This window comes from Suncus etruscus, chromosome 11 (genome assembly GCF_024139225.1).
Source record: "Suncus etruscus isolate mSunEtr1 chromosome 11, mSunEtr1.pri.cur, whole genome shotgun sequence".
NCBI classification, from domain to species: Eukaryota; Metazoa; Chordata; class Mammalia; order Eulipotyphla; family Soricidae; genus Suncus; species Suncus etruscus.
This window is the reverse complement of record NC_064858.1, coordinates 4,050,638-4,078,065: the sequence shown is the minus strand read 5'-3', so window position 1 is coordinate 4,078,065 and position 27,428 is coordinate 4,050,638. Positions and strand designations below refer to the sequence as shown.

General features: G+C 40.8%; 1 protein-coding gene across 1 annotated transcript in view; it reads right to left on the bottom strand.

Annotated features, from left to right (window-relative positions):
* GABRG3 (gamma-aminobutyric acid type A receptor subunit gamma3) overlaps positions 1 to 27,428 on the bottom strand; it is a 444,985-nt gene that overhangs the window by 6,685 nt on the left and 410,872 nt on the right. Inside the window, exons 7-9 of the mRNA XM_049782695.1 lie at positions 9,722 to 9,874; positions 4,755 to 4,951; positions 3,301 to 3,360 (exon numbers count right to left, since the gene is read on the bottom strand). Of these exons, the coding sequence (XP_049638652.1) occupies positions 3,301 to 3,360; positions 4,755 to 4,951; positions 9,722 to 9,874 (410 nt within the window). The remainder of the gene's footprint in view (positions 1 to 3,300; positions 3,361 to 4,754; positions 4,952 to 9,721; positions 9,875 to 27,428) is intronic.

The window sequence follows — 27,428 nt, the reverse complement described above, 5'->3', positions numbered from 1 at the left end:
ATATAGTTTTAATCTTTCTATTTATATGGTATATTATGTCTAATTGATTTGTATATGTTAAACTCCCCTTTATGTAATTCCATTTTACAATATGAAAAACCCTAAAGAGCCACATAAATGTTGCCTTTGCATGGCTCTTTCTCATCATAAATATTTTAACTAATGAATCTTAAGTTCATCTTTCTCCCAGTTAGATCGTGATGTGACCGATGCATCCTGGTTGCCTGTGAGGCGTCTGGATTCTGTGTGCTTCCAGGCATATTTGCACATGCACCCAGAGGGGCTCAATTTAGCACTGCATGGTGGAGAAACTGAGGCCCAAAGACACTGGGGCTGTGTTATCCCTCTAACTTCTTGCTTATCTTACCTGGATAGTAAGACCCTCCCACAGCTGGAAGGGGTCTGTGGTTGGTAGTTAAGAGTGGCTTGAAAGAGGGGTGAAGGGCAGATGCAGCAAGGAAGAGAGAGAGAGAGAAGCAGCAAGGAAGGAGATCAGAGACACAAACTGGGTGCAGAGAGGCTGCTTAGCTTAGAGGCCATGTGAGGAATGTGCACATGGTGGATAGGGCCTTATCATAAAGCTTATGTCTCCTGAAACTTCATCTGACTGCCTGTGGATCATTTCTTCACCATCACCCTGTTACCTACAGACCTTCCAGGCCATAGGGGCTACAAGCACTAGGCCAGGCTGAGAAAGGCTTCACCAGCCATCCATACACCATACACTTGATACTTAATAATTAATGCAACAGGGTTATTCACCCAAAGTATATCCATGTTCTCCACTATTCCAAGGCTGCTCATGTCTATCTCATTCTGTGGCGACGAGGAACCTTAATTCTTTTAGAGCAGGACTGGATGCTTGTTAATGATCTGATTACTAAGACATTCGAGGGTATTCTGATTGGTTTTTCTTTTTTTTTTTTTGGTTTTTGGGCCACACCCGGTAACGCTCAGGGGTTACTCCTGGCTATGCGCTCAGAAGTTGCTCCTGGCTTGGGGGACCATATGGGACACCGGGGGATCGAACCGCGGTCTGTCCAAGGCTAGCGCAGGCAAGGCAGGCACCTTACCTTTAGCGCCACCGCCCGGCCCCTGATTGGTTTTTCTTACTGGGCCTGACATCCTTTTTGGCTGTGAATTGTTTTCTCATGTATTTTCATCAAGGTTAACCCTCTTTCCTGCTGCTCTCCCTCTATCTTTAATTTTTCTAATTGTAGCTTAAGGTTACATGATTATGGCAGCACTCATGTTTAAGATTGTGATGGATCTCTTCCTCTTCTAAAAATGATGTTTTGGGGGTATTTGATGGAAATCTCTTTCTTTATGTTCAGTGATTCTCCCTATTGATGGTATCATTTCTGCCACTGACATCGAGGCAATCAATATTCCTCTCTCCATCCTCGTGCCCCTGGCTGTGCGTGATAATGCACTCTGCGGGTCTCTGGCTATTCTGTCCAATTCCTTTCTGTCATTCAACCCCTCACCCCCCACCTTCCCATTCCATCTTAGCCTGCATCTATTTGGAAGCATTTGCTGGCAAAATGTGCCTGTTCACAGTGGCTTCCCACAGCTATTAAAACGGCCTAACGATTCCCCTTCAGCAGTGCTCCAATGATAGTCTCCTACAGATGTGGGAGACAGGCACCAGATACAAGTCACTGACTGATTAGCATGTTGAAAGCCTCCTATGATCTATGGGTTGAAATGATCAGTGGAATCAACACTCGGGTAAAAGTGACTTTATGTCAGCATTTTAAAGATGCATTTCTCTCCCTCTCCTGACAGTGTTTAAGAGGTTACTTAAAATACCTGGGGTTCAACTGGAGCCCACAGCATGAAAGGCAACTGCCTTACTTTCTCTGTTATATTTCTGGTCCCCACATTAAAACATATTTTCCATCCAAATAGTGTCTATTTAGCCAGATATTAAAAATTAAGAAGCCTCAGGGGCTGGAGTAATAGTAAAGTGGATAGGGTATTTTCCTTGCATGCAGATGACTGAGTTTGATCCTTGGCACTCCACCATATATGGTATCCTAAGCTCTGATGGATGTAGCCCAAACTACACTCCCTACCCTGACCAAAATTTGGGTGCCTCAAAAATATGATGTTTCTAGGGCCCGAAGAGATAGCATAGTGGTGTTTGCCTCGCAAGCAGCTGATCCAGGACATAAAGTGGTTGGTTCGAATCCCGGTGTCCCATATGGTCCCCCGTGCCTGCCAGGAGCGATTTCTGAGCAGACAGCCAGGAGTAACTCTTGAGCACCGCTGGGTGTGGCCCAGAAACCAAAAAAAAAAAAAAAAAAAAAAAGATGTTTCTAAAAATTGTCACATATGGTGATGTTTGTAGGGTTTATTTTCTCCAAACCTCCATTTTCTCAAAGCATGGTGGGTTGTTAAGGATAACTAAGTTGATGCTTAGATCAGAGTGTTGAACTCTTAAGCACTTCCTTAAAAGAAAGGGAAGCTGTGTCCTTTTGAGGGGGTGGGAGAGTACTGCCACAAGGGATACAAGAAATTGCAATTGACAACTAGAAAGTGAAAGTTAAAAATAAAATCAAACCTGGCCAATATCCTTCATATTTTGTATTTGCAGCTCCAAGAAATAGCAAGTTAGTGTAACTAAAATATGCCTACTGGGCTGCTTCTTTAAAGAAATGAAAGGGCATAAAAATTTTAAACTATATTCACAAACATGGCACAATGATCACTGGAAAATATTAAGCTTTAATAATAATCAAAAACCTGCCTTGGGGGGTACTTTGTAGGAGCTGTTTTATGGCTTGGCCTTGAGACCCCGGGGGGAGAGAGAGAGAGAGAGAGAGAGAGAGAGAGAGAGAGAGAGGGGGGGGGGGAGAGGTGTGAGAGCATCATTTGGTCAAAACCAAATAGCCAGTTGGCAAATAGGGATTCATATTAAGTTTAGGAGTAGACAAAACTGTATGTGTAAAGCTGGAACCAGCAAGACAGCCTGAGACATCAATCTTGACCTTATGATACAATCTGAAGGATATTAATGACTCTGTAAGAGAATATTTATGACCAGAAACTTGAATTTACAAGACTGGTTCTAAAACAATTTACAGATCATAATGAAGTCTCCCTTCCAGAGGATGTCTATCTATCTTATAAATTCTAACTTCTGGGTAAAGAATAAGTATGAACGTTTCCCTGATCTCTGACATTTTCTAGGTTTTATTCTTTAAAAAAAAAGTCAATTTATCTGGAAGGACCCGTGACAAATGCAATCTTAGTGTGTTTCCTCATAAATATTTTCACCTGCAAGTTGATACATACAGAAGGCGTTTGGAGGCTTATACGCTCAGGGATCCATCTTGAAGGTTCTGGATGCAATAGCTGCAAAAAAAAATGCATAATGATGAGAAAACTGCCAACAACATTGGCATCAGATAGGCTAACTCCACTAGAAGCAATTTCATGAGAAGGTAGGGAGGAGGTAAGTGTTTGGAGAAAGTCCAATAACCCTGTTTTCAGAGTCTTGCTCACATAGTTCATGAGAATAGGCTCTAGCTGATATTCAAAGGAGCTGATACTCCTTTAAAAATAATATTCATTGGAGCACTATTTACCATAGCAAGACTCTGGAAACAGCCAAGATGCCCTTCAACAGATGAATGGCTAAAGAAACTGTGGTACATATACACAATGGAATATTATGCAGCTGTCAGGAGAGATGAAGTCATGAAATTTCCTATACATGGATGTACATGGAATCTACATGCTGAGTAAAATAAGTCAGAGAGAGAAAAACGCAGAATGGTCTCACTCATCTATGGGTTTTAAGAAAAATGAAAGACATTCTTGCAATAATAATTTTCAGACACAAAAGAGAGAAGGGCTGGAAGTTACAGCTCACCTCATGAAGCTCACCACAAACAGGGATGAGTTTTGTTAGAGAAATAACTACATATCGAACTATCCTAATAATGAGAATGTGTGAAGGAAATAGAAAGCCTGTCTAGAGTACAGGCGGGGGTTTGGTTGGGGAGCAGGGAGACTTGGGACATTGGTGATGGGAATGTTGCACTGGTGATGGGTGGTGTTCTTTACATGACTGAAACCCAAACAACACAATCATGTATGTAATTAAGGTGTTTAAAAAAAAAAGAATATCCCCCTTCACCAGTGTAGCCTTCCCACCACCAATGCTCCCCCATCTCCCTCCTTGTTCACCCCTTGCCTGTATTCAAAAAGGCATTCTGTTTCTCTCACTCACTACCATTGTCATGATAGTTGTTAGTGTAGTTCTTTCTGTAACACGCAAAAATCAATGTCCTTCTTATACACAAATAATGATAAAGAAGAAATGAACATTAAAAAAACAATCCCATTCCCATTTTACCCCAGAAACTCAAATACCTTGGAGTCAACTTAACTAAAGAGGTGAAGGACCTACAAAAAAGGTGAAGGACCTACACAGAAAACAACAAAACTACAAAGAAAACTACAAAACATGGCTGCAAAAAATAAAGAGGATACAAGGACATGAAGACACATACCCTGCTCATGGATTGGGAGGATTAACATCATGAAAATGGCAATACTCCCCAAGCATTGTACAGATTTAATGCAATTCCTCTAAGGATACCCACGACATTCTTCAAAGAAATGGATTGAACACTTCTGGAATTAATTTGAAAGAATAAACACCCACGAATAGCCAAAACTGATATTTCTTTGACTCAAACTAGCCTCCTAGCCCACCCAGAGGGTACTGGCTACTCACTCACCGATGTTTTCTTTTTCGTGGTGGTGGGTTTTCGACAACTCGAGTAGTAGTTGAGGGTGGCATACTCCATGAGGGCAGCGAAGACAAACAGGAAACACACGGTCACGAAGAGGTCCATGGCCGTCACATAGGACACACGAGGCAGTGACTTCCTGGCGATGGTGCTGAGTGTGGTCATGGTCAGCACAGTGGTGATGCCTGGGGCCAATAGGGAGAGACTTGGCACAGCTGCCCCCAGGACACCCCGCTACTGAGCCAGGGCCACTGGGGAATCTTTCTGTGACTCCCCGACATGGAAGACACACTCTACTCTGTGGCATTTTAATGTCTGCAATTCAAGCAACACAGGGGCAGAGCTGGAGTGAGAGGACAGCAGCGGGAGGACATTTGCCTTGCAATGGCCAACCCAGGTTTGAGTCCTGACACCACATAGGGTCCTTTGGTTATGGCCTCCAAATTAGGGGCCTCTCAAATGGTGCTCAAAAGGCCCTGGGGCCCCCCCATTGATTCTCAGCCAATCAGATTGATGGGCCCCAAGAACCATGTTCTGTGAAAGATGTGGTGCCAGTAATCAAACTCAGATGAGGAAAGCAAGAGGCATGTACCTCAACTGCTAGTCTGTCTCCCAGCTCCTCTCTGTTTCCTGTGGAGGGTTTCACTGAATTGGGCTTAGGGATTACTCTTAGCTCAGATCCAATGTGGGGTTGGTCATATGCAAGATGAGGACCTTACCTGGTGCACAATTCATAAGCAATTTTCTCCCACTCTTCATCCTCATGGTGAACTGAATGTGCCTGGATTAAGTCCATATCTTTCAATGTAGTCACTCATCCAAAAATGACTTTGTCTGCCATTTTCCTTCTAGAATTTTATAGAATGAAGCTATATTTTCCAGTTCCCAGATTTATTGGACAATGATTGAATGAATACATGGAAAGGCATCTGACTGTTTCACAGCTCACTTTTGTCTTGCCTCATCAACCATTTGCTTCCTTTCTTGTCCTGACCTCTAAGCACCTCTACTTTATTCTAGACCCAGCTAAAACCTTGCTTAGGGGTGCCTGATTTATGCCCCCATCCTGCACTGCCTGGACCCCATGGTTTCCTGTTTTCCTCATGACTTGTCTTTTTACTTGTCTGTCCTCCTGAAATGAGGTGTGATTTCTCTGAACAAAACTACATTTTGCTCATCTTTGCTTATTTGTCACCTCGTGTCCTGCTTAGCGCATTTTAGGCATTTGGGTGAATGAGGCTTTGACGGATGGCTTTGCAATTCCATCATGGATTAATGAGGAGGCAGATCAGATCCGTGTTGTTCTGAATCTGACCCATTTCACGCCTGTGAGTCAATGCTAGAGATTGAATTTGGGACTCTGGCAGAAATGCAGACAGTGTGTGGACAGGTGAGGGAGAGTTTAGAAGGAAAATCACATCAGATCAAAGGGAGAGAGACAATGCAATGTGAGAGAGTACAGTGACTGAGAGACGGTGTGGGAGAGGAGTCTTTTCTATAAGAGACATTAGCTCCCAGACAGACAGACAGGCAGACAGACAGACAGGCTGGAGTCATGAACCCCAGAATCAGGGAATTGAATTTTCTCATGCACTGTGATTCTACCAGAAGTGAAAAATGGTCAAACAGGCTCAGGGAGTGACATAGTAGCTTTTCTCTTTGCTTTGCTGCAACATTCAATACTGCCACAGAACCCTTGTGTGGTGGCTCCAACACTGATCTGGTCAGTGGCCAGCTAGGATCCCCCAGGAGACAGTCAAGGACACAGGGTGGACATCTAGTGAGAAAGATACTGGACGGACCTCCTTCTCGGCATTCAGTCATATGAAGTCATGTATAAAAAAATTGTTTCTCTATTGCAATGCTTGCAAATATATGTGTGATGTTTAGAAGGAAAAAAAATGGAAGAGAGAGACAGAGAAAGACACAGAGAGAAAGACAGACAAAGACACACCACACACACACACACACACAGAGAGAGAGAGAGAAAGAGAGAGAGAGAGAGAGAGAGAGAGAGAGAGAGAGAGAGAGAGAGAGAGAGAGAGAGAGAGAGAGAGAGAGAGAGAGAGAGAGAATAGGTGTATTTTCCATGCAGGGGGAAGGTGGGAGAGAAACTGGGGATCACTGGTGCAGGTATGTGTTGAATATTTTATGACTAAAACTCAATCATGAGCTACTTTGAAGCTGTTTCTTATGGTGATTCATTAAAAAAAATGGGGCTGGAGTGATAGCACAGCAGGGAGGGCATTTGTCTTGCACGCAGCTGACCAGGGCTTGATCCCTGACATCCCATACAGTTCACTGAACCTGCCAGGAATAGTTTCCGAGTGCAGAGCTAGGAGTAACCCCTTAGCACTACTAGGTGTGGCTCAGAAATTTATTTATTTTTCTTTTATAGTTTTGTTTTTTGGGCCACACCCAGCAACACTCATCAGTTACTCCTGGCTCTGCACTCAGAAATCACTCCTGGGACCATATGAGATGCAGGGGATCGAACCAGGATCCGTCCTGGGTCAGATGTGTGCAAGGCAAGCGCCCTACTATTGTGCAACCACTCCAGCCCCTCAAAAATTTATATTTTAAAAAACGCATGCATGAAATGGGCTTTCCACAAAAATACTAAATGATGAGCTATGTTCCTGGACATATTTCTATAAGATATGTATTTATTACAAGTTTATAATTCAATCCTTCAATTTTTCCTTTAAAATATTATTTGAATTTCTGAGGGTGGCCATACCTGACAGTGCTCAGGAGTTACTACTGGTTCTGTGCTCAGAAGTTATTTCTGGCAGGCTCAGGAGACAATATGAAATGCCGAGGATGGAACCCAGGTTGACTTCAACTCACTGTGCTATTGCTCTGGCCCTTCATTTGCAGATTTTTTTGAAGGTTTTTTTTTTTTTTAATAAATTTTTATTGTGACCAAAGTGCATTACAATCTTTCACAGAATTATTTATGGTACATAGTGACCAGTGTTGTCCTCCCTCCACCCCTGTTTCCAGCATGTATCCCATATCTCCCTCCTTTACCCACCAGAAAACTAGTGTAACTGGTCTCCACTTTACAGCTTGTTGTAGATTGGATATCAATTCTGTTGTCATTGGGGATAAAAAGGATAAGAAAAAAGGAATTTTTTTTGAAGTTTTTAATAGGAGATTCTAGAGGCATTCACTGCAAGCCAGTGATAAGCTTCAGAGCTTATCATTTGCCCCCAGTTGAACTTAAAGAAAAAATTTGGGTTTGGAGAAATAATACAGTGGGTTGGGCTTATGCCTTGCACCTGATCCTCAGCACCCCAGATGATTCTATGATCCCCCTAAGAGTGATTCCTCATTGCAGATGAGTATGGTACTAAAACAAAAATTCTGTGTTGGCTATAAAATTGATAGATATTTTTCACTAAACTTTAGGATTCTGTCCTCCCCAAGGAAATAATTCCAAAGATCCAAAACTTTAGTAAAAAATACCAGTTTCATTATCAACATAGTTTGAAGGAGAAGAAGAAATATTGGTTTGGGTCTTATTTAATTAATTTTTGGGGTTTTTGGTCACACTTGGCTGTGCTCAGGGATCAATCCTAGGTCAACTTCATGGAAGGCAAGAACTCTCCTTGCTGTTTTCCCACTCATGGGCTTTCTATAAAAGCTGTCAAAATACTCCTTATTTCTAAGGTCAGTCTAGTTGGTGATCCAGCTAAACATATCAGATTTGATATTTCCTCCCCTCCCCTCTCTCTTTTGTTGTGTGTATTTTTTAAAGTAAAGATAACAGGGGCCACAGCAAGGATTTTTAGCTAATTTATCTTGCTGGAATTGTACTTTGTTGTTACAAACAAAATCCCCAATAAATACAAAGAAAGCACAAAGCAATAAAAGAAACTGCAAGATTTTAAGTCGAGGCAGAATTCTCCTTTCTGAATGAATTGTTTTTAGTTAAAAAAAATCTTTTCTATTAAGTGTTCACCTTTCTAATTTTTATAAATGACAGTGTTGGAAGTTTGGCAGAATGTGTTTCGGAAAGGAACCCTGCTAAAAAACACGTTCATATAAAGCTGTGTTTCTTAACGTTTTGTCTAGAGTGCTTTTGAGACCAGAGGAAAATTCACAAAAAGATTGAGGTTTAGTGGACAAATTACAGCAGAAACCCATGACAATTTTCTGGTGAAAGCTGCTTCTGACAAACAGAACTTCTGTTATTGAGACTATTTCACCAACAATGTGTCTTTAGTTATCAAAGCTGGGTGGCAAGTTCTTTGCCCTACCACATCATCATGAAATTTTTGGTTATAGCAGATTCCAAGATTTTTTGACATTAGTTTGTTTTGGGGCCACAACTGGTGCAGTTCAGTTGTGGGGATAGGATGGAAGGGGAGAATCCTAGGGAATACTGGCGATAGAACTTACCTTGACTGTATGAAAGCAAGTAACCTCCCAATGGAACTATCACTCTGGTCCCAATATACCGACATTTTGACAACACCATCATTCTTGGAGCTCAGCTAAGAACTTGATTCATTCTGAGTTCTGAATTTAATTTAAGTCAGACATATGGAATCCAGGGCTATAAAGAATAATCTTGATTGGCTTCATTAAACAATCTCAGACTAGTTTAAGTTGCCTCGAAACTAACTCTCTTTCATTGAATTTTAATACATTTATATGTTTAATAGTAAATTTATAAGTTTAATAAATTCATATGAATTCTGTATTAAAATGACACAAAGTTGGACGTGTTATACTGAAAGCTAGGGAGTATGGGAGTGGTATGGCATGAACCTGGAGAACATTTGTGGTGGAAAGTCAAAGTAGTGGTGGGATTGGCCTTCTTTCATTATATGTATGAAACCCCAACTATGAAGGACTTTGTAAATCACTATGATTTCAATAAATTTAAATTTTTAAAAAGAAAAAAAAATGACACAAAGTGTTAGAAGCCTTTTTCTGCCACTCACCTAAAGCAGTTCTTGCTGGTGTTGCATCTTTTTTGATCCAAAACGATACCCAGGACAAGACCACAGTCAGTATGCAAGGAATGTATGTCTGGATGGTGAAATATCCCATTCTTCGACTCAACTCAAAGTAGATCGTCATGACCACATAATCACCTGGAATAAAATAGTGTCATGTTCATAACTTTGCTCGCCCATGGAAAAACAGTCAGAAAGCACCACACTGTAAGTTCTGAGTGATTTGGATGCATACGTGACATTCTACAGTGTCGAGTTGGAAAAAGGGTAGGAGTTTGCAATGCATGATCTTCCCCTTTATTTTTCACAGCATGCTATAATTGGCAAAGGGGACTTTTCCCCTCTGTTATATAGGTCTTCAAGATCACCTCGGTGATATTGCAATGTGGGATTCGGCACTCATACATATGTGGACTGCAAAGTCACAAGATCCCTGCCTAACCCCCGGCACTTTTATATTTTATAGCATTGCTGTCCTTGATTGCCTGATTGTCGTCACTTTTTGGTCTCATGTTTGCTAAACTGTCACCTGCCCTCAGATGCTCTGGGAACACCTGACCCCAGGCCCATAGCTTTAGTTCTTTGCCTACCTATTTCTCTGGCCCACTGGGCTAGTTGAAAAAAACAAAACAAAACAAAACAAAAGCATACACAAAGAAAACAAAACAGGGCAAAGACCTGATTTTCCTACCAGCTCCCAGTGTGCTTAGTTTCGTGAATTTTGATTCTAACAGTAGAGCTTAACATCCTGTGTGTTGCAGGTAGACACCAAGATGGAATGAGGTGACCTATCCCCAAAGCTACATCTCGAGGCACCCACGGGAGCTCTTTGATCCCCCAAATATGTCTGTCATGTTCTCCACTAGGTGCTACCAGAAAGCCATACTTTTCTTAGGAGAATTGGTACTCAACATTTGAATGAATTAATTTCCCTCCTACCAAAAATAAAAAAGGTAGCTTTATCTAACAGACTGATAGAATACTTAAGTATTCTTTATTTTATTTATTATTTTTATTTTTTTGGTTTTTGGGTCACACTCGACAACGCTCAGGGGTTACTCCTGCCTCTACGCTCAGAAATCACTCCTGGCAGGCTCGGGGGACCGTATTGGATGCCAGGATTCAAACCATCGTCCTTCTGCATGAAAGGCAAATGCCTTACCTCCATGCTATCTCTCCAGCCCTAAGTATTCTTTATTTTGGGGGGGTATTGTGCATATCTAGTATGCTGAGAGATACTCCCAGTTCTAAACTCAGGGAACCATATGGTGCCTGAGATTGAACCAGGGTCGGCAGCATGCAAGGCAAGTATCTTAACTCCTGCACTATTGTTTTGGGGTCACACCTCATGCTCAGGGATTACTTCATTTTTTATTTACCAGTGATCATTATTTATTTACGGTATGATAAGATCCTTATGAAAATTCAACTTCTGTTTTAATATTGGCAGATTATATTGAATGACTGTGAAAGCTGTTTTGATAAATTAATTTAGCTGGGTTATTTTTCTCATATTCTATTGTAGCCACACTTGGGCTGGCTAATAGAAACATCAATTTCTGAGGTAATTTCCCAAGAAATATTTAAAATGTTAATCTAATTAGCATCTTTGGTAACAATGGAATCAGAATACCTAACCTGAAGCAATCAAGGAATACAAATATATTTTTCTAAGTAATTTCTATGAACATTCCATTGTACTCTTTCTGTGTAAATACTGAGTAATATGAATGGCTACTCATTTTTTACATAAAATTTCAATCAGGATGAGGGAACAAAATAAACAATAGAGATAATAAAATAAGGCATAATAAATCACTTGAATCGCTGTGAAAACAACAGGCAGAGTTTAATCATTTCTGTTTCTACCATTGTAAAGTGCCACCAGGAAAAAGGAACACCAGAGAAGAGGAACAACTTACAATTCCTGAGCAGACACATAATTTGTTTTAGCAAATTTAAGCACTTTTCTGAAGTTAAGGGAAATGGGAGGACTCCCACATTTGACCAATTTGCTTCTTTGAGGGTGCCAAAGGAACTTTCTGGGACTCTTTTCCAACTATGTCAACTTGTCTGTCCTCACCCCAGAGAAAACAGACCTCCAGCTGGAGAGGGAGAGGGAGAGGGACAGAAAGGGAGAGAGAGAGAGGGAGAAGGAAAAGGAGAGAGAGAGGAGGAGAGAGAGAGAGAAAGAGAGAGAGATTCTCTCTAAAATGCTAGGCTTTACCTTGTTATACTTTTAACAGCAGTAGTTCATTACAGGAGGTATGTCCCAGTCCAATTGCCATTATCATCACCCCTTAAAGATGTATTGATCGTAATCCCCTTGAATACATGAACAACTTTTATACTTTTTAAGACTATTTAAATTTTTTTCTTAAATTGTTTTATTTTTTCTTTTGCAATAGCAAGGTGCATTTATCAGAGCCTTCAATCTAGCATACTGGGGTGAACCACCTGCTGAGAAAATGGTGACTCCGAGCTTAGACTCAAAGGCCCTTTTAAAGACAGTTGAGCAATTAACAGCTAATGCAAGGAGGAATGTTTTAAAATGATTGGTCCCATGTTAGAATCTAAGGTTTAGAATTAACTGTAACCTAAATGCTGATGTTGGAATATGCAGTGTCTTTGCTTAGAAATAATATTAGAAATAATATTGCTTGACTTTTGTATTCTGCTTGCTTGAGGAAGTTAACTGCTGTAAACCCAGCTTTGGACTTAGCTGTGAGCCTAAGTGCAGCCATGACAGGCTGCAGTTTTTAGATAGAAAGACTAGGCCCAGAGAACAGCCAGTTCCTGGAACCAGGCCCTAGGGGGTAAATGCCAGGAAATACATTTATAGAAGGCTAACAGTTAAAAAGCTGACAGATGCCAGATACATCCTGGGTCTGGGGGCTGCAGCCATCCAGCTGTCTGTCTGAAGGCTATATTTGAACTACAACCAGTCCTAGCCCAATCTTGTACTAAGGACCAATAATTTTAAAGATCAACTACCCAGAGGCAGGAATCCCCTGGACTGAACCTTGGTGCCTCTTTAAATTTGCCAGGTGAGCCATTCTCGGGGTCCTCATTTCTTAGGAGATTCCAGCAAGCTGGAATAAACGCCCTTGGCTTCACATTACTGCTTGTCTCCCTGGTAGTCTTTTGGGTGTCGGAATCTGAGTTCTGGACTCTAACACCCACTCAGTTTTCAAACACTAGGCAGTAGGGATAGGCAAGTAGCATATCGGGGATTTCTAGGGTTAGGTTCACTTGGGTAGTGCCTTATCCAATGGCTTGCAGTTAGAGTGTGGGATCCTAACCCTACCCAAGTTGGCGTCTGCGGTATTTCCAGGTATTGTCAAGTTTAACAGGTTGGTTCTTTTCAGGGAAACTGAAACTTTGGCCTGGCCTTTCAATCAAGCCTGTCATGGAGGTACTGTTGCCTGTTCAATATAAATAGAAATATAGCAGTATTTCCAACTGGCTTGGGTAATACAGACGACTAATTTCATTTTATTTTTGTTTTAGTTTTTGGTTGTTTTTTGTTTTGTTTTGTTTTGTTTTTGTTTTTTGGCCATGCCCCTCCTGGGTCAAGGTTTACTCCTAAATTTGTGCCAAAATAGCACTCCCAGAGAAGCTTGAGGGACCATATGCAGTACAATGATTAAATCCTGATAGGTAATTTGGTTTGTAAGGCAAGCATATTACCTGCTCTACTAGCCTTCTGATGCCTAGGTGACTTGTTTTCTTTAGAAAGATGCTATTTCTAAAAATGACAATTTTGTACAAGGACTGGAAGGATAGTATAGTAGGTTTGCCACATGGCTGATCTGGTTCAATCCAGGGCAGATTACTGACTACGGCTTTCAGTCCTCTGGTTCATTTTTAGATAATTGCTCAGAGAACAGGTGAACTCTTACTCATGAAAAAGAATAGTTTTTATGTGTTTCTTTTTTTGTGTGTGTGTGTGTGTGTATGTTTTTTATTTTTTTGGTGGGGGAGGGCATAGCGGATGGTTGCTCAAGGTTACTCCCGATGCTGCACTCAGGTATCACTCCTGGCAGCCTTGAGGGAGAATATAGGATGCTGGAATTAGAATCCTGGCTATCTTTCAATGTAGAACATTGCTTTGATTGTTATTCCCCCACCCCCACAACCAAGCTATTTGGGCTAATTTCCAAATATCAATATCTACACTAGCAGTTAAGTTCCTATTCAGTTGTCAAGTAGCCGGGTTTTATTTCTCTTTATTTTGTGTCACACCCAGTGATGCTCAGAGATTACTCCTGGTTTTTGCGTTCAGAAATTGCTCCTGGCTAAGGGGGACCACATGGGATGCTGGGATTCTGTCCTGGATCAGCTGCATGCAAGGCAAAGGCCCTACCACTGTGCTATTGCTCCAGCTCCAAGTAAGCTGCTTTTTTATTTTAAATAAGGTTATTTAACTTCCCTTCAATAGGACCTTTGAAGAGATAGCAGGCTCTCACTGGAAATAAGAATACAAAAGCAGATACTTTTTTTCATTTCTCAAATAAATGTTTTTCTTTCATTCATTTTCCTAAGATTGGATTTCTAACACTACAGGAAAATACCAGTACAATAAACTAAGTGTCAGCCTTTGGAAAAACCATAAAAATAGGCAAAGTTTATCATGATCTCGTTCATCTCTTCTCTTATTTGTTCAAATTCTGTTCTTACCTACTTTAGGTTTTTTTTTTTTTCTTCTGCAAAACTGCTGGTAATTCAAGCAATGTCTCTTCCTGAGTAAAATCGCCATTTCCATGTTAAAGGTAAAATAAATGCTTAGAGAATAAAGAAAGAAAAATTCCATGGGCCTGAAGGGAGGGAAAGGGGGAGAAATAATGGATGCTAAAATTTCTTTTTTTCCCTTTTGGGAGACCACACCCTGTGACAATCAGGGATTACTCATGGCTCTGTCCTCAGAAATTGCTCCTGGCAGGCTTGGTGTACCCTATGGGATACTGGGAATCAAACCCTGGTCATCCCGGGTCAACCACATATAAGGCAAATGCCCCACCGCTGTTCTATCTCTCTGGCCCAGAGAATATTTTTCTTAACACCACCAATGTATCTGTGACCTCTTGGCTCCTGTCCCCATCTTTACATATTTGTGTTTCTCCTCCACTCAACTTTTTTCTTCTCCTCACTATATTCTGGGATCAACAGTATTCTAGATAATTCCCACTAAATCATTTTAATTCTTTGCCTCTTGCTACATTTTACACTTGTACATAGGTTGTATGTGAAGGACAAATATGCAGGAAACTAAAAAGTGGTACTGAAAATTGGTGAAAGAACCATTTTTTCAACAATGAAGACTGGTAATAATTGATTTTCATATGCAGAAAAATTCCAGACAAATACATAACTTTCATAAAAAGGAAGTAGAAGAATGGGGCATTTCAAGATGAAATGATCAATTTTTCAAAATGTATCAGAAACAAGTGACATGACATCACTAAAACATGTAGACAAAAAATTGGTCCTAACATATAATTTTGGCCATAACTGGGTAAGAGTTTTACTCTGGTAAGAGTAAATACAAAAGAAGCATAAATAGCACTACTATTGTTTAAGTTTGTCTCTCTGAATATTTAGGCTGACAATTTTGTGAAGTTTCAGAATTTGTTTTTAGGCCACACCCAGCGACGTCAGGAGTTACTCCTGGTAGTGCTCGGGGACCATATGTAATGCCAGGGGTTGGACTCCGGTCCACTGTGTGCAAGATAAGTGCTCTTTCTGCTCTATTATCATGCACAGAGCTCAGTGGTTGAGCAATGGTGAAACACTGAGTTTTATCCTCAGTACATGCAAAAAATTCTCTTTTTTTCTATGTTTTTTGGCCCTACCAGCAGTCCTCAGGGCTTATTTCTAGGCTCAGGGCATCCTAGGAGATGTAAATGAGGGTTTAAATCTGGATAATCTGCTTGCAAGGCAAGTGTCCTACATGCTGGGCTATTACTTCAGCCAAACACTGGAAAAATTATTTTATTAAATAAGAATATATGATAAGAGGAGAACAGCAAGTCACTTTATGGTAAGCAAATCTAGAACACTGTTTCATCAATACTGACAAGTAACATTGGCAACTTGTCAACCCCAATTTAATATGATAAAAACAGAGAAATGGAAATGAAGACATTTTATAAAATGTTTAACAGCTGCCATCAAAACTGTCAAGTTTACTCCGAGAAAGCCTGAGAAACTTTTCTGGCCCAGAAAGTCTAAGGTGATAGGATCCTTGGTACCTGGATTCTGCCTCCTTGGATGGAAAAGAATATTATGGAAAAACAAATGAAATCTGATTGTTTTATAATAATGTATCAACATTGCTGTCCTTGGATTGACAAATGCACCTTAGACCTGAAAAAATGTGATGGGGAGTGGGGGTGGGAGCATAAGTATCTTTCTATATTGTTTTGTAATTTGCCTATAAATTCAAAAGTCTTCTAAAAGTTGAAAGTTTATTTCAAATTCAAAAGTAGCTTAAGTTGAGCTTACCATGGCAGGGAAGGGCCCTGAGACAATGGTGGAGGAAAAAGAGATGAGATATTGTGTGCCATGGGACCCTATCATTAATAGTATTATAAATTAGGGTAACTAAAACTCATCACAAAGACTTCCAAGCAACAGTCAGTATTAACTGAAATGAAAAATTCCATAAAGAAAAAATTAGGACAGAAATTAAGGATGTATGAGAAAAATCCCAACAAAAATCATTGATTTCCGAAGGACCAAAACAAATAGGGAAAAAATCCCACTTCTATGTGGTTGATAGAGACAGATAATATCCAGTAAAAATAAACCCTAAACTCTACATCAATTGAGGATATGCAGAGAACTCTTGGCAAATTTCCAAACCCACCATAATGCCTGAGCCTTATAGATGAGAACTTAAATTCAATAATTAATGCTTTAGCAACAGAATCAAGGAGTCATAAGCCTACAGAATTAAGCAATCTATAGATGAACAATGCACCAACCTCAACAACTCAGATGAAAGGATCCATACAAATGGAACTGAAGGAACCAAAAACATGTCAGCAAGCCATAGTAGTAGAATTACACAGGTGAAGAATTGCATAGACAAACTTGAAGACGAATTACAAGCCAGCATTGATAAAGAATTCAAAAAAAAAAAAGAGAGAGAGAGAATCAAAACAATGATAGAAACTTTAAGGTACATAATGAACAAAGACAAAAGAAATAATCTGAATATAGGAATACCAGAAGGTGAGGAAAAAAGGGAAAGCGAAAAACAAGTAGTGAGGGAGATAATGGCAGAGAACTTTCTTACTCTCTGTAAAGAGAATGGTGTACAAATTCAAGAGGCAAAAGAATGTCAAACAAAATAAACCCTAAAAGAACACTGCCCAGAAATACAGTAATCAAATAGCAAAAAAACAAAGAGAGATGTGCAGAATAAAAATAGAAACTATAGGGACCTGAGGAGATAGCATGGAGGTAAGGCATTTACGTTTCATGCAGAAGGTCATCGGTTTGAATCCCTGCGTCCCATATGGTCCCCCGTGCCTGCCAGGGGCAATTTCTGAGCATGGAGCCAGGAAAAACCCCTGAGCACTGCTGGGTGTGACCCAAAAACCACACACACACACACACACACACACACACACACACACACACACACACACACACAAAAGAAACTAAAAGTTTCATGAGTTGGGTGAGGTCTCCCTCAACTTGCTTCCCCTTCGGCCAGCAGGTCTGAAGAAGCAGGTGGTAGTGGCGGAGAAATAATACACAGCAGAAAAGATATTCATTGGAGTCAGCTCACTTTATTTTTCTGAATCTCTCTGTCATCTGCTTTCTTTGCCGAGTTCTCCCTGACCTGTTCTCCTAAACCATGTCTTTTTCCTGTGCTCTATCCCACTTGTCTTCTCTCACTCCTTCAAATCCAGAACTTATTTTTTATTATCCAGAATCCCACCCATCAGGGTGGGGGAAGGCCCTGAAACCAAGATACGGTTTTACATACCAATAGAAGAGGCTAGGGAAACAGGGAGTTGGGGGAAGGTCCTTTGTTGGGCTTTTACCTAGGTTCACTTTACAGAGATGAACTCTTTAAAGTAGCAAGGGAGAAGAAAAACCTTAATTATAAAGGAAAGAACATAAAAATCAAACTAGATCTCTTATTTGAAATAACCCAGGCAAGAAAAGAGTGGAATGACATATTTAAACACTGAATGAAAGAAACTTTCAACATAGAGTTAGTACCAGCAAAATCTCTCATTTATATGAGAGAGGAAAAAAAAATCTCAGACCAAAAAGAAAAAAATAGCTTTGCAACATTCTCGCTAACCAAACCAAATCTAAGTGGACTACTCAAAGATCAATTATATAAATAAAATACCTAATGTAATGGCAACAACCCTAAACAATATAATAGCTTAACAGCTCTTTCTGTCAATAATTTTCTTAAATATCAATGGACTAAACTCACCCATCATTATGATTCATTGCAGCACTCAGTACAATAGTTAAGACTTGGAATCAACCTAAATGTCCAACAATAGACTAGTGGATCATGAAGATATAGTACATTTATACAATGGAATACTACAAAGCTGTAAGGAATGATGCAATCATGCAATTTGCAACAACATGGTTGGAAGCTGGAAGATATTATGTTAATGAAGTTAGTCAGAAGAAGAAAGTTAAATACACAAATGATATCACTTCTTTGTGGTATTTAGAATAATGCATGAAAAAAAACACAAAGGTCTAAATGGTAGCTATCTTGAACACCCATTGGCTCTAAAATATAGTGAGGAGAAGGAAAGAAACTGCGTGGAAGAAGAGAAACACAAATCTGTAAGGATGGGTCAGGGCTAAGTGTCTCAGGTGCATTTGGTAGTGTAAAAAGGGACAGAGTGAAATATCCAAGCCAAATAGGCAGCAACAATGGAATCAAGAGACCTCACTTTAACAACCTAAACTTAAATAGGTCTGTTATACTGGCAGGCTGGGGGGTAAAGGGGAGGTTGCGTGGTGTTGTATTACATAAATAACGATGGGGCTGGATGGCGATGGATGGAGGCCTTTGTGCTTAGGCCCCAGCCACGTGGCTTTATCCCCCATTCTAGCGGCGAGTTCCAGGCCCAGGTGAAAGGCGGAAATCAGACTCATTCAGAAACAGGCATCAGGAAGCATTAAACTTTATTCATGCCCTATCCACCACATGAGTGTGGCCTACTCATAACCTTCTTAAGCATTCAGCCATTCTTGGCTAGCCCTGCGTCTTAACTCACTTCAGCCATCTTCGGGCAAAGGAAACGGCCAAAAAGGCCGAATTCCCTCAGGTCTCCCAGCCTTATCTACCTTTTCCAAGACCCCTCCCAGGAATGGGAGGTCTTGCAGGTAAGGTCACACCTATTTATCCGGTTCCCAAGGCCCCTCCCAGAAAATGGGTGGGTCTCAGGTACAACACACAGCGTGGGATGCACCTGGGAAACATTGGTGAAGGGAGGTCAATACTGATGGTCGGATTGCCTGTCATTATATGTCAGGAGACCCAACTAGGAAGGATTTTGTAAATCACAATGGTTTCATAAAATTTAAAAAATTATAGCAGAGATCCAGGAAGCCTCACCACAAAGAGTAATGAGTTTAGTAAGAGAAATAACTACATTTTTAACTGTCCTAAAAAATGAGAATGTATGAGGGAAATGGAGAGCCTGTTTAGAGTACAGGCTGTGTTGAATGAAATAATTAACGATGGAGCTGGATGGCGATGGATGGTGAAGGATTTCTTTCTGCCCCAACTCCAGGCCACGTGGCTCTGCAGCCCCATTTAGCCGGCAAGTCCCAGGCCCCAGGTGATCGGCCGTTAATCAAGACTCACTCACAGGCAGGCATCAGGAACCATTAGCTTTATTCATGCCCTATCCACCACATGTGTGTGGCCTACTCATAACCTTTTAAGCACAGCAATACTTTGCTAGCCCTGCGTCTTATCTCCTGTTAGCCATCTTCCCTTTGGGCTCATGCCTGGTCCAAGACCAGAAACAGAGACACCGAAGCCAGCGAGCTCAGCAGGGCCCGACAGGGCAAAGACCCTAAATCCCCTGGCTTCGGCTTTATCTACCTATTCCTAGACTCCTCCAGGAATGGGGCGGGTCTTGCAGGTAAGGTCACACCTATTATCCGGTTCCCAAGACCCCTCCAGAAATGGGTGGGGTCTTAGCTATCTACACCAAATCCAGGGTCTCACACCAACACAGGCGGGGGTGCTGGATGGGGAGGAGGGAGATTTGGGACATTGGTGATGGGAATGTTGCACTTGGTGAATGGTGGTGTTCTTTACATGACTGAAACCCAAAACACAATCATGTATGTAATCAAGGTGTTTAAATAAAAAAAATATATAGCAGAGATCCATTACAAGAATGAGGTGTGATGGCAAATCTTTTTATCTTTTTTGGTTTTTGGGTCACACCCGGCAGTGCTCAGGGTTACTCCTGGCTCTATGCTCAGAAATCATCTGGCAGGCACGGGTGACCATAATGGGATGCCTGGATTCGAACCACTGTCCTTCTGCATGAAAGGCAAACGCCTTACCTCCATGCTATCTCTCCAGCCCCAAATATTTTTATCTTTAACCCATAAAGATTTTAGAATCCTACAGTATCTGGAAGAATTGTGTATCATGCATTATGAAGGAGATATGCTATTCCGTCAGTCTTCCCAGTTTCAGTCATTGTCTCAGATTCTTTGGTACATCTGTCACAAGCTACAAGTGTGTCATCTACCACGTGTACTTAGAATCACTTACTCATTTTGGTGACAGCAAATCCATAAATGTGTTGGGCCTGTCAAATAGTTCCAATTTTAGGGCAAACAATGAACCCCACAGCTGAGACCAACAAGAACCAGGAAATAGACACTGGCTTGCTCCATCACTTGCTAACCTGAGACAGACACAGCTACCGTGGAATTCAGGAAGACCAGCAATGGCAATCAAATTTTGTTGAACCTAAATGTGGGCCCCATCAGGAAGGGGTAGAAGATGTTGGGATCACAGCTTGCTCATCTTCTAGAAAAAACTCCATCAGATTTTTAAGGGGGACCTGAAGGATTCCCATATGAAAGTCCTTGTGATGAGATCAAAACCCAACACTCACACTTTCCAGTCATAATCCCCAGGAAATAGTAGGATATAAGAGGGAAGGCAGAGTACATGCAAGTGCAGTGCACATGGTTTGCAGTGATGGAGCAGGGACGGAAAATAAACAACCTTCTTGTAGTGAATCTGTGCTGTTAAATTCTTTGTTGGGTGTTTGTGAATCCAAGAACAGTCCCCAGAATGAGAAATTACTTCCCATCCCCTTGTCCCCTTTTGGGGGGATATCTTGGTAATATTTCTCTGCAGCAAATATAATTCCACACAGACAGAAGGATAGGGTGTAAAAGATTGGGCAAAGAGAGGAGAGCGAGAGAATCCTCTTGCAGCCTGCAAACAGCTTTCGAAAAAGGACCCCCTCTCCCGTCACTCAAGCTATTTATTGCCAACTCCACAGCGCCCCCACCTAGAAGGTCTAGGTGGGGCAATAGTCACAGAACAATCCTAAGGAAATATTTTTATATACAACAATTCCAAAAATAATTTAATGGAAATATTTTCATATACTACACCTTCTAGCCTTGGGCCCCAATATTGGTGAAGTCACACTCTCAGAGTCAGGCTCATAGATCCTGCCTTACAGAATATCCTGCCTTCATCAGAATATCAAAGTGTTACCCCCAACCTTATTCCAGCCAAACAATATCACTGACAGGAGTGAAAAGACCAGGGCAAGTCTCAGGGAAGAATTCTAGATGATTTGTCATAGCTGGGCAGCTTGAATAGAAGATCCAGAGCTAGACTAACTCCAATGCCCACACATCCATCAGGAAGGCTACAGTGAACCAATCTTAACTTCTAACTAGAGAATCAGAACTCTACCCAGGGAAGGTCTTGCTCAAACAAAACATTGATCTCTATAGCTGCTACCATTCTGAGCAATGCTTCTGGTCCCCAAAGAAGATCACAGGGCATTCACCGAACTAGGAAGGGCTGTCTGAATAGACAGAGCAATTTATTTAGACAGAAAAGTCTTTAAGGCAACCACTTGCTATGACAAAGACTATGAGGGGAAACCAGGCTGTGTGCAAGACAAGAAAGTGTTGATTTTTGTGGTCCTGTGGAAACTTTCTGCTGGAATCTAATGAAACCCTCAAAAATTAGGATCATAGTAGGAGAAAGAAGAAAGAAAGGAGAAAGAAAGGAGTAAGTCTTCCCTTGACTTATACCACAGCAATGGTGAGCATGGAGAAAGGAAATGATCCCATGTCTGAGACAGAAGACAAAGGAGCTGTAAATGCAGTGGAAAATTCACCTACAGTCTTTCATTTTCTGTCTCAGATTCTGAACTTACTATTCAAGCCAGCTGAATCCATGGAAGGCTTCAAATCTCCCAGTTTCCCCTTTGGAACCTGTCAAAGAAAGTTCTGTCTTCCTATGATTAAGTTGAACCCACACAGATAAATTTTTGTCCACAATGCTACTGTGCCATAGGACAAAGCCTTATCACAGAAGTAAAATATGTCAAAGTCACTGGATGGAAAATTGAATTCTCTTGACTATAATTGATAAGCCCCTATGCAGGCAGCCCATGAAGGGGTGGGCGAGATAAGGTCCAAAGAATAATAGAAATCAAAGAGAGGCAGAGCTATGGAAACAATGCTGCAACTGCAAGGCTATACTGTAGGTAAAATTAACATATTTTCTCAAGGACACAAATCACTAAGGACACAAATCACTAAAAATTAGTTAAGCAGTTAGAGACGTTTAACCAGCCAATGACTATGAAGAAAAAAGTTATGTTTGAATTTTTTTTTCTTTTTTTGGTTTTTGGGCCACACCAGCGTTGCTCAGGGGTTATTCCTGGCCTGTCTGCTCAGAAAATAGCTCCTGGCAGGCACGGGGGACCATATGGGACAGTCGGGATTCGAACCAACCACCTTTGGTCCCTGGATTGGCTGCTTGCAAGGCAAACACTGCAGTGCTATCTCTCCAGGCCCATGTTTGATTGTTTAAAATTCTGAAAACATAACTCTAAGATTATTTCCAGCCCCAAGCAGGGGTCTCAAAACTCACGGCCTCAAACGGCCCTTCTGAACAACATTTTGTGGCCCTGCCCCTAGAGGAATCATTTTGTTTTTGTTTTGTTTTAGTTGTTTGGGTCACACCCCCCCCAATGTTCAGAGCTTACTACTGACTTTTGCACTCAAGGATCACCTCCGACTTTTGCCTCCTGCGGCCCACAGGTAAATTGAGTTTGAGACCCCAGCTAGAAGGTATCTAAGACAACTGGGATCCAATCCACACAAGAATTTCCAGAAAATAGAACAAAAGGAAACTTTCTCCAATCAAGTATATGATGAGCTTAGTAGTAAAACTAGAAGATAGTATCAGAAATCTCACGAAGGGCTAATAGTCCTAATTACTGTAGAGGCAATGAAAGGACTTGGGGAGATAGTATTGAGTTAGTTTGCGTACTTTACATGTAGCTGGTCCCAGTGGATCCCTAGTACTACGTGGTACTCTCAATATTACTAGGTGTGGTGCTGTAGAATCCAAGGTAACTGCTGTCCCAGTGGTAAGGAATTGCTGGAAGTATACCTCAGGCCTCCTGAGCAATGCTGGGGAAGCCACCCCCTCAAAATAAACAAAGAGAAAACAAAATCAAGCCAAGTGACAAGTAAATTTATTCCAGAAAAAGCAAGGATGACTCACATCTAAAGATGAATCAATGTGATGTATCCTATTAGAGACTCAATAGGACTCAATAGCAAAGCCAAGGCAATTTTTGAAAATGTGGGAAAATGATAGAAATGTATTACCTATTTGTGATCATCTCTCAGCAAACTAGGCAGAGAAGAGCACATTACTCATCTGTTAGGAACTTCTAGCAAAAATACCTACTGCTAACATCATCACATGCCAAATGCTGCATTCTTTTACCCCATTCTCAAGAGAAGAAAAGGAAAAGGAAAAAGAAAACTTTCCAGTTTCAGAATCTGACCAATAGCTTCCTTGAGGTTTGTTTTCCACTAGCCTCAGAGACTAAATCTTCTCTGTCTCTTCATAACGTTGCTCTACCAACCTTGGTACCAAGTTCTGAGACATCACCACACAAGCTGGAGTAAAAACATCGGCCAGATAATTTTGTGTCTGTCCAAAGTCATAAAAGGCAAATTGGCCACTGATTGGAAAATGCTGGTGAGACACAAACACTAAGTGGAATCTGGTGTCCTGAGCTGGCTTCCATCGCAGGGAGAGGACTACTGTGGAAAAGTCAGAGGACCTACAGAAATTATGTGGCTTAGCAAGCAAGTACCACAGTGCTCACGCCACTGTCTTACTGTGGATGACCTTGCCAGGGCCTGGAACTTGGGTATGCAGATCTGTGCCCAGTTACTTGAGGCCCAATTTGCATCCTTGTAAAAGTGCTTTGTCTAATGATTATCAGAAAAGGGGGATTTACAGCTCCCCATGGAAATGACAGTCCATGTCAACAAGAGGAGGACACTTTTAATTAATTAAATCGATACTGAACACAAATTAAAATGAACTGAGTCAAATTATCAATGATTGTGGAATCAGACAGCACCAAATCTATAATAGGTTATTCCCTTGATTTATTCATGTTTTTTAAAGACAAATGAAGAAGTATTTTATTGGAAAATTAAAATACCAATAAGCTAGAAATTATATAAATACCTAATATTGCACAAGTATCTAACTATTTAAAGTAATTATAGCACACTGGTTCTAGAAACATGTAGCATTTAAATGGGAATAGGAATTGCATGAAACAATTTGATGATTTTGATTCTTTTCTTTTTTTGGGGGGGTCACACCCGGCAGCACTCAGGGTTACTCCTGGCTCTACGCTCAGAAATTGCTCCTGGCATATTCAGGGGACCATATGGGATGCCGGGATTCGAATCACCGACCTTCTGCATGCAAGGCAAATGCCTTACCTCCACGCTATCTCTCAGGCCCCTGGTTTTGATTATTTTTAAGTGATCATATATATGTCCTATCTCTTTGCCCTAGCTTCAGCATGTTTAAACACCATGATTACAAACATGACTGTAGTTGGGTTTCAGTCACAAAAAGAACACCCCCTTCACCAGTGCAACATTTCCAGAGATGGGGTGCAAATTGATAGTATGGTGTTTTTTTAAAGTATCCGGTGGTTGATTTTTTTCTTTTTTATGGAAGCACCATTATTTCCAAAGTTATTAGTTGAATTTCAGATGTACAGTGTTCCAGCACCAATTCCACTATCAGCCTCTGCCCACTGTAAGTTATTTTGTGGCTAGTCCTGCTTGATCTCATCTTGTTCCTGAGCTATTATAAATTAAGGTCCTTTTAAGTTAATGTCATACTAAGGAAGGACAACATTAGATAATCAAATTATGGAGTCCATAACACTGAAACCATGAGTTCCAAACTTGAACAATCAAACTCTGAAAGGTGCTTGTCAAGATGGCTGCACTGGGAGGAGAAGGTACAGTAGAGGGAGACTGACATTGGTGGTGGGATTTGATGCTGAGCTATTGTATGTGTAAAACTTAACTATGAATAACCTTGCAAATAAAGGTGCTTTAAATAAAAAAGTAAAGTTAACGTTTTAGCAGAAACTAGCAGAGGGAACTCATAGTAAATGAAATCAGTGAAAATGATGGCGGCTTCCAGTGTGGAAGGTGGGAGGAGTGGAAATCATGATTAAAGGGTCTTTTTGGTAGTGTGCCTGGAACCAATGACCATGTCTAATATGTCGTATGTCTAATATGTGACTCTAGTATAGAAATGAGAATTCTGTTTCTAGTCACCAGGTTAGGAGCACTAGTGACAGAATAACCACCAAACAAGGCAGACTTGGGTGCCATATTTCATGTTGGCAGAATAGAAAAGTGGGGAAGGCTGATGTAGAGTATTTTATCAGCCTATTTTCATGGGTTCTCACATAATTTTTTTTGCCTCCAAGAGAATCTGTTCAAAGCTTTGGGTCCACAAGACCTGGGCTTTTTCACACTGATAGATTACCCAGCTTCTGTTGGGAGATGAATTGTCAGCCAGAGAAGTCTGATATCCACTGATTCCAGAAGAATGAGTCTCTGGGGCAGGAATTCTTGGCATCTGTGCCAAAAGTTTCCAGGGGCTTTGAGATGACTGAGTTAGAGACTCTGAAAAGCAGCTCTGAGGACTTGACTAAATGAACATATTCTGGTGATATATTCAGGGCATATTTTAGGGAGATATTTTTTTGTGGCGGGGGGTTGGCATCTTCTCCAGACTTCATTGTTTTTTCAGGGCCAAGTCAGCGAATCCTGTTATACCTCCCTCCTCACTTAGAAATGGGCTTCTCTTCTCTCTCCTCAGATGGCTTTCCTGGATATTCCATGGTTATGTCTCAGAGCCCTCACTGAGTCTGGTTGCAGTTTCTGTAACAACTGGCACCAGCCAGTATCATTCTTGGGAACTGTCAGGGTGAGGAACTGAGCTTGGCAGATTTTGCGCACCACTATCTGAACCTGATAGAACTAATGGGAACTCCCTAAAAATTAAATGTAAAGAGATCGTGCAGTAGGCTGGTAAGGTTTCTCAACATGACAAAGAAGAAGTTGAGAAGATCCTTAAATCTAGAGTTTCAGTTTGGAGGCAGGGATGCAAAGGCAAAGGGCTTTTTATTTATTTTTTGTTTGTTTTTGTTTTTGGACCATACCCTGCAGCACTCAGGGGTTACTCCTGGCTCCTCACTCAAAAATCATTCCTGGCAGCCTTGGGGAATCCTATGGGATGCTGAGGATCAAATCCTGGTTGGCCTCATGCAAGGCAAAAGACCTTCCCATTTTGCTATTGCTCTGTCCTTGGCTTTTCTTTCTCTCTCTCTTTTCTCTCATCTCTCTCTTTCTTTCTTTCTCTCTCTCTCTTTCTCTTTTTTCTTTTTCTTTCCTTCTTTCATTCATTCTTTCTTTCTTTCTTTCTTTCTTCTTTCTTTCTTTTCTTTCTTTCTCTCTCTCTTTCTTTCTTTCTTTTTCTTTCTTTCTTTCATTCTTTCTTTTTCTTTCTTTCTTTCTTTCTTTTTCTTTTTCTTTCTTTCTTTCTTTCTTCTCTTTCTTCTTTTCTTTCTTTCTTTCTTCTTTCTTTCTTTCTTCTTTTTTTCTTTTTCTTTTTCTCTTTCTTTTTTTCTCTCTTTTTCTCTTTCTTTCTTTCTCTCTTTCTTTCTTTTCTTTCTTTCTTTCTTTTCTCTTTCTTTCTCTCTCTCTCTCTTTCTTTCTTTCTCTCTCTCTCTCTTTCTTTCTTTCTTTCTTCTTTCTTCTCTCTCTCTCCTTCCTTCCTTCCTCCTTCCTTCCTTCCTTCTTTCTTTCTTTCTTCCTCCTCTTCCTTCCTTCCTTCCTCCCTTCCTCCCTTCCTCCCTTCCTTCCTTCCTTCTTTCTTTCTTTCTTTCTTCTTTCTTACTTTCTTCTTTCTATCTTTCTTTCTTCTTTCTTTCTTTCTTTCTTCCTTTTTTCTTCCTTTCTTACTCCTTCCTCCCTTCCTTTCCTTCCTCCTCTTCTTCTTCTTTCTTTCTTTGTTTCTTTCTTTCTTTCTCTTCTTTCTTCTTTCTCTTTCTTC